This window comes from Passer domesticus, chromosome 6 (assembly GCF_036417665.1).
Source record: "Passer domesticus isolate bPasDom1 chromosome 6, bPasDom1.hap1, whole genome shotgun sequence".
In the NCBI taxonomy this organism is placed as follows: Eukaryota; Metazoa; Chordata; class Aves; order Passeriformes; family Passeridae; genus Passer; species Passer domesticus.
Genome location: NC_087479.1, coordinates 4,484,988 through 4,492,285, shown reverse-complemented (window position 1 = coordinate 4,492,285; position 7,298 = coordinate 4,484,988). Strand labels below are relative to the sequence as shown.

The following is a 7,298-nucleotide window of genomic DNA, read 5'->3' as shown; positions in this document are numbered from 1 at the left end:
AGTTCCTCCAAAGTACAAATACACACAGAGCTCCCATTGTTTGCAGCCCTTCACAAGCCCACTGATCCTAATATGGAATTCAGCAGGAAACCCATGATTTCCTGACACACAGCAAGCTGGAGAAAGAAAGGAAAAACTCCATTTAAAACCTCCAGACTCTCCTCCATGTAGAAATGCAATGGAAAATGGAGTGGATTTAACAGGAATGCCTGGTTCCTGCGGCCAGGCTGGAGGAAGGGAGACGCGGATCGAAGCCGCAGGCTGCTGATATTTTCTGAAGTCGCAATAAAGACTGGGAACGGCCGGGCAGGATGAGGATTTCCTGACTGGGACAAACGAAAAAGGACAGATCGCTCTCTTTTTCTGCTATTCCTCTCTGTGTGTTTAATTTATTCACCTCGATGATCCTCTTGACTGATCTGGTAACTGTTAGAAGCGGCTGTGACAGCCTGGAAACATTAGTATGATTTCCTGAGCTTGAGATTTGCTGCTCCCCCCCCCCCCCCCAACCCCCCTCCTTCTCCAAACTCAGGAAAAGTCAATACAATCGCACTTCATTTTTCCTTCATGTGCACTTGGAAGTCCTGGGAGCAGCCAGAGCAGCGGCAGCAGCAAGAATGAACTGCAAGGAGGAAAATGACAACTGCACTGACGGGAGCAGGAGCAACACCAAGAAGATGCTGAAATGCGTGGTGGTTGGGGATGGTGCTGTTGGGAAAACCTGTTTGCTGATGAGCTATGCCAATGATGCCTTCCCAGAGGAGTACGTCCCCACTGTGTTTGACCACTATGCAGGTAAGAAAGCGCTTTAAAAGGAATTTAATCGAGAGCTGCAGGACAGCCAGGTGGGAGGTGAAGGCAGCGCGAGGAGAGGACAGTTCAAAAGGGATGCACGGGTTGCTTCTTGTCTGGGAATGTCATTCAGGCCTGGATGGTTGCCAGGCAGCTTAGATGGCAGCTCATAAAATTGGGACAATGCAGGATTTATTCAGAGAACTTATTTGTTTGCTTCTGATTTTTGTCTTGTTTTTGGCAAATAAGAAGCGTTAGGGATGCAGTTAAATCCACTGTGTTTTGGGACAACAAATATAATTCAGCCTCTATCACTTGGTATTCTTGGTTAGTTTTTGAAGTTCTGAGCTTTGCAGTTTGCAGTTAGGAAGACTATATATATATATGTGTGTGTGTGTATATATATATATATGCTATCATAATCTTGTCCCTCTTGGCAAATGATGCATAAATTACAATCTTTATATCCTATTTAAGGAATAATCTTTGAGAATATGTCCTATTTAAGGAGTGATCTTTGAGGAAACCAGCATAGTCTCTTTCCAAGCTGTCAGTATATAACTCTCCTTCCAGAGACGTTTGTCACTCCATCTATAAATAGATTTTAATACTACAACTTGATGGTAGTGAAAAGCAGAAGAGGTGATTGACTTAAATCCTTCATAGTGGGGGAATTTGTAGTATAGGAAAAAAGCACAAACATAATCAAGATCATCAATTATATTCATTGCATTTCTGTGCAGAACAGACCCACAGATTAAGTACAATATTCACAGGCCTCTTTCTGTAGCAATTACTGACTTTGTCCAGCTGTGTCCAAAGTTATCACGCAGATGTTTTATAGGCTAAAACTGGTGTTCAATCATCTGTTTAAGTTTTACTATCCCAAATTCTGCTGTTTTTCTTCTCACAGTGCTCCTTTGGCTTATGGGGGTTTTTTATGAGATCCCTGACACAGATTCTAGAAGCACTGCAAAACTCATTGCTTATCTTGCAGCAGCAGTTGGAGTTTCCCTCATTCTCTCCCCACCTCCTTAAAAACTGCATTTTCATGGCGTGGCTTATCATAGATTTGGTATTCTGTAATGGGAAAAATCCCTGTTTGCATTCTGGCTCTGTGTCAGGTTTAGCAGATGAACTGGCCAAACAAGAAAGCTGTGTAATTGCAGAATCTGATCCGTGGAAATGTGAAGACCTTTTCCTCCACAAGAGTGGGCAGCGTCACTTCTAATGCAGACAGCTCTCTCTTTTCTCTGCCCTTCCCACCAGATAGACTGAGTGATCCCTTTAGAAAAAAACATTTCCACAGACAAGATATACAACACATATTAAACATAATGCATTGCTTGTTGGAAATATGTGCTTCCATGAGCCAAAATCCCTAAGGGCTGCCTCACACTGCAACAGCAGCCACTTTCCTGTGATACCTTCAGATCTGCTCATCCCTTACAAAATGCTGATCCCAGCACCCACTGCCCTTCTCCCACTCTCCTCCATGTCCTGCAAATACTCTGCCTATGGGAAAAGCCATCCAATAGCTGGTGCCAGACCAGCTGGGCATCAGTCTTGGTGGTTTTGGTGTGAACCTGAACCTGCTCACATCACAAGGGCAGTGATGCCAGCCAGCCAGGCTGGCACTTGGTGGGGGCAGCACTCTGAGTTTCTCCTCCCTAACCAGCCACAGGTGGCTCTCAGGGACTTGCTTTGATTCCCTTTCCTCTGTCAGAAGTGTTGGAAACTGCCACTAGGCTCAAAAGTTACTGAGGGACACAAGAGCTGAGGGAAGAATGGGAAGATGAGCAACATAATCCTGATTTCCTTGGGGTAAAAGGAGTATGAAGGCACTTTTAAATCAAGCCTCATTTTCAGAGCTTGAAGATTTAACCTTTAAAATATCTCCAGCTATTTTTATCTGCCTTCTTAACTGCTATAACACATAAATATAAAAGTATTTTCAGTGAGAAAACTTACAAAGATAAGAGGAAAAAATAGCTCGGTTTATTAACATGCTGTTCTGAGACAATCCCTGTCCAGTGGCATTGGTCAAAACTAGCATTGATCACAAATGGAATTTCAGTTTTTTGAGGAATCCCATCATTTATTAAACTGATTTCACTACAAAATTGCACACAGAGTCGAGCAGCAGGAATTACTTCTAGAGCAGAGTGCTGGAAAAAAATCCCACTCATAAAAATATTACATGGCATAAAGTGTACCACAGCCTATTTAAAATACTGTGGGTATTGACTGCAAATAACTCATTTGAGGCAACCCCTGAGCTTACAGGTTTTAGGATCTTCCATTGGATTTTCCACATCCATCTGCGTGGCAGCCCATGGAGAAGAGGAGAGATGGGACAGCAGTACCATGGTCACAGAGGTTCCATGGGCATGGTGGCAGCACAGCACATGGGAAAGCTGCACACTTGGACAGATCCTGAAGGGTGTAGGAGGCTCTGGAAAATCACATTTAAATTTACCCCAGGAAAATGGTTTGTCTATCCCTGTCCCTGCCACTGCTGAAACCAACTGTTTCAATTTTCCCAAACAAACAAGCTGAAAACATCAGATTCAATGGTTCATTTCTATGCTGGAAATGCTCACAAGTAATTAATTGCTTCAGATTTTTGCAAAGCTTCACTTTCCATGGAAGGTTTTCCACCCAGGCATTATTACCAGCAGTGGTGTGTTAGCAAGGGCTTCCTCTTGCCTCACCAGGTCACAGCCTGGTTGTGACTCCTGGAGCATTTACCAATTTACTTCTTTCTAATGGAAAATGTAGGGGGTGGGGAGGGGAAGCATTAAAACCCAAGGATTCCAGTGGTGATCTCAGAGCAGTTTCTCACTGCCACGACTCCAGCGACTCGGGGGAGACAGTGATGCTCTCCAGCCCAGCTTTGGGAAAAGCTCCAGCTGCACCAGTGCTGTGGCCAAGGCATTAACTGTTCATGGCCTGAAGCACCAGCTCTGTGCACTTGCCCTGCTGCATCTCATCTCCTCAGCTCCTGCAGCTGAAGCAGGTGGACGTAGAACAGGAGTGGTCAGGGGAAGCAAACAGCTGAGCTCCTGCACTATTAGATCTGCACGGTGCTTATTCAGTGCCTTTCACGTGAAAGAGCTTGAAACCACTTTATAAAAGTTGGGCCCAACCTGCCTCTAAGAAAACCAAAGGCAGGAGGTGAGTGTCACCCAGGGAAGGAGCAGATATTCATGCAGATAACTCACACAGCATGCGCAGCTTGGATGCAGCGGTGCCTGGCACGAAAAGCTCTTGGTGGCTCACCACGTGTGCAGCTGCACTGTACGAAAGTCCAGACCAGTTATTAGCTCCACACTAGTAATATCCTGCCTCAGGTTTCACCCACAGTCCACAAAACCGAATTTCTCCAGGGTCTGTTGCCAGTGTTGGGATGTGACGGGTGTAGAGTGGATCAGAGCAGTGCCAGACAGATGGGGAGGGAGGGTAAATTTGTTACTTGGATATGAAAATGGTTTCTTTCATTGGATACATGGAATTTTATGAGTCTGGTTATTTCTCAAGGCATTTTGAAGAGGTTTTTCTGGAGGCCAGAGCCCTGAGTAGGTTTCCTTGCTTTGGTGAATTTCCAAGTCCGGCACTGGAAGTGTTTAGCCACAAGGCTGTTCCTAGGGCAGGCTCACCAAAGTGCTATCCCAGTGACAAACAGGATATTGCTGGCAATAACTGTAACAATAGGGGCTGTTTGGATAGTGAGTAGATGCTGGTTCCACTCTGCCTTTTGAACATCAAATGCTGGTTTTCCGTGAGCAAAGGTCTCTCCGTCAGGGTGACTTGTATTGTGCCTAGCTATGTGAGGTTACAAATGTTTATTTAGGGCTGAGGTTGGACCAACAAAAAAACTCAATTCAACAGCTAGCAGAGTTGGTTTAATAGTACCAAAGGTAGCTGGCTTGCTCTGTGAAATACATAAGAAAAATGTGTATTGTTACTTAGGAAGCCACTGAGTATCCCATTTTATATTTATGAAGCCTAAAAAACATAGCAACTTTTAGCACGAAATTTGTTTGCTCTAAAATTTATATTCAGGCTTCCTGGAGAGGTGATCAATGCCCCAAGGCTGTCAGCATTTAATAGGCATTTGTATAATGCCCTCAATTATGTGCTGTGAGTTTTGGTCAGCCCTGAAATGGTTGAGCAGGACTAAATGATCAGTGTAAGCCCCATCCATCTGCAACTATTCCATTCTATTCCAGAAGTACATTTCTTGTAAGTTAAAAAAGAGACATCTCCATGCTTAAGGAGCAGTAACAATGGCATGCAGCTAACTTGGCCCACTGTGCAGACAGGGGTGATTGGATTCATTAGATGGCTGAAATCTTAGGAAAAGAGGGTTGTGAGTCTAAAACTCAGCTCTAATTCAGGCATAGTACACAGATGAATACCATGCAAACAGCTTTAGGAGACAAAGTTGCATCTTTGATAAATGAGGGGGGTCAATCCCTCCAAAGGGGAACTGCAAAGCATCTGCAAGAAGTAGATGGTGTAAATATGTCCCTCCCTCCCCTCGTGTGTCGGCACAAACTGGTGAGCGTTTATAAATAGTGAACCCATTTGAAAAAAATTAGCATTGGCATGTGATCAGCTAATTAATAGCATACAGAACAGCTCAGCCCTGACTGGGGCTCTGTAAAGTAAAAGCAATATAGAAGAAGAGAGACATTACTTACTGTTTGGAGACACATTTTTTGTTCTTCAGTGATGATTCAATGTAATCTGTCTGACTTTGCACTGAAGTGAGCTGGAGCACCACCAGTCTCACAGAGCAGTGATCCCAACCTTGTGGCCAGACAAGCCATGCAAGAAGGGAGAGTCTCCTGCTCTGGCATTTTTAATAGCATAGAGGATGTATACTACTGCTCTTGCCCAGAGCCGGCAGCTGTCCCTGTGCAAACTCACAGATCCATTATATCCTGCCTGTCTGTCACAGCACTGACCCAAATCCTTGTTCCTCGTGTGCCCCCGTGGAGGGAAGGAGTTGGAAGTGGGCTCTCAGTGATCCTGGAGCTGCCATGGCTGGCTGCTCTCTGTCCTGGGGCAGGCAGGAGCACCCAGGGGAGACAGGCCAAGCACCAGGCTGCAGCTCTGCCTTGCAGCCTCTCTCAAGGAGCAGGAAACACCAGCCAAGACATGGCAGAAACCCAAGGGGAGCCCTAACATCCCAAATTTCTCCAGCTACAGGCACGAGAGCACATCTGGCCACACTTTTGGTGTGCTAGCCATTTTGAATTGATTGCTAATGCACACTGCTTTCAACCCATCCCTGGCTTGCCACCATGTGCAAGTGATAACCCCAAGCCCATCACTTTTTTTTCCCTGTTGAAACTCTGACAGGAAAAGGCTGCCCAAGTAGATCTGCAATTTCTGCATGGGTGCTGCCGTGGGAGTCTTCACACTGCCACATTCTTGAGACAGTTGTCTCCTATAAACAGTCTTGGTAGCACATTAGAGAAACTCTTCATACAATGTTTGGGGTCATTAAACTGAAATAGATATAAATAGCACTGAAAGAGAGCTGTGATGTTTATTTGCATGGATATTTGCAGTGGAGCTTTTTTTCCTTTTAATGTTCATCCAATTTTGATCACACAGATTTGAACTTTAGCCTTGAGACAAGGAAGCATTGACTCTCTTAAGAGCTGGCTCTTTAAACTGGCAGCCACTGAACAGATATGTTCATTTTGCCTCTCAGGAGCTGAAAAGACTTCTCTGCCAATCTTCCTGGTATCATCCAGAACAGACCAGGGATCTCAGTAAAACAATTAAGGTATGAGGACACAACAAACACACCAGTGCAATTCAAATGTTTCCATGGCTGGATTTTTTGAAAATGAATTTTACAGAACCACAAATTCTCAGTCTCCCCACAGAAGGTTTAATCCTGTCCTGAGTCATACACGTCAGAGGTGATGTAGTGACCCTCAGGTTTTTCACATCCAGGAAGCCTGAACAGTCTTTTTACCGAAAAGATGCCTTTTGCCTGAATCACCATGGTTATTCCACACTCATTTGGGAGGCTCCACATACACCCCCAAGCATCTTAGGGCCTTTTCCTTCTGAGGGTGCTGTCAGTATGCAGAGACCTGAGATAACTATCGCTGCTATCTCTTCCTCACACACATCCCTGTATTGTCCTGAGGCTGCACAGTCCACTTGAAGCCCATGGAGACAGAGGTGTGTGCTTTGGGTTTCTGTTTCTCAGGGCAGATGGTTTCTGCAGCAGTGCTCTGTGACAAAACCCCCATTGTCCCCTGCAGCTGTGAATGGGGACGAGCCTGCAGCACCTAGCTGCTGCTTGCCTTTGCCTCTGGCTGTGTTATGCAGCTTCTCTTAGCACTGCTGCCACTCCTGGCTTGGTTTTACTTGGGCTTTGTGCTCCAGAGAGGCCCAGAAGAGCTCTGCACCAATCCCACACCCACCAGCAGCCAGGGCTCAGCTGGCAGCCCAGCACAGAGAACTGATGTCTGCAG

The 7,298-nt window shown here is 45.4% G+C and overlaps 1 protein-coding gene across 2 annotated transcripts in view; it reads left to right on the top strand.

Moving 5' to 3' along the window:
- RHOJ (ras homolog family member J) overlaps positions 1-7,298 on the top strand; it is a 60,599-nt gene continuing 53,301 nt past the window's right edge. For both annotated transcript variants that reach the window (XR_010364071.1, XM_064422929.1), the window contains exon 1: positions 1-795. Coding sequence is in view for 1 of the 2 variants with exons in the window: in XM_064422929.1 (XP_064278999.1) it covers positions 618-795 (178 nt within the window). In the remaining variant the exon portion in view is untranslated. The remainder of the gene's footprint in view (positions 796-7,298) is intronic.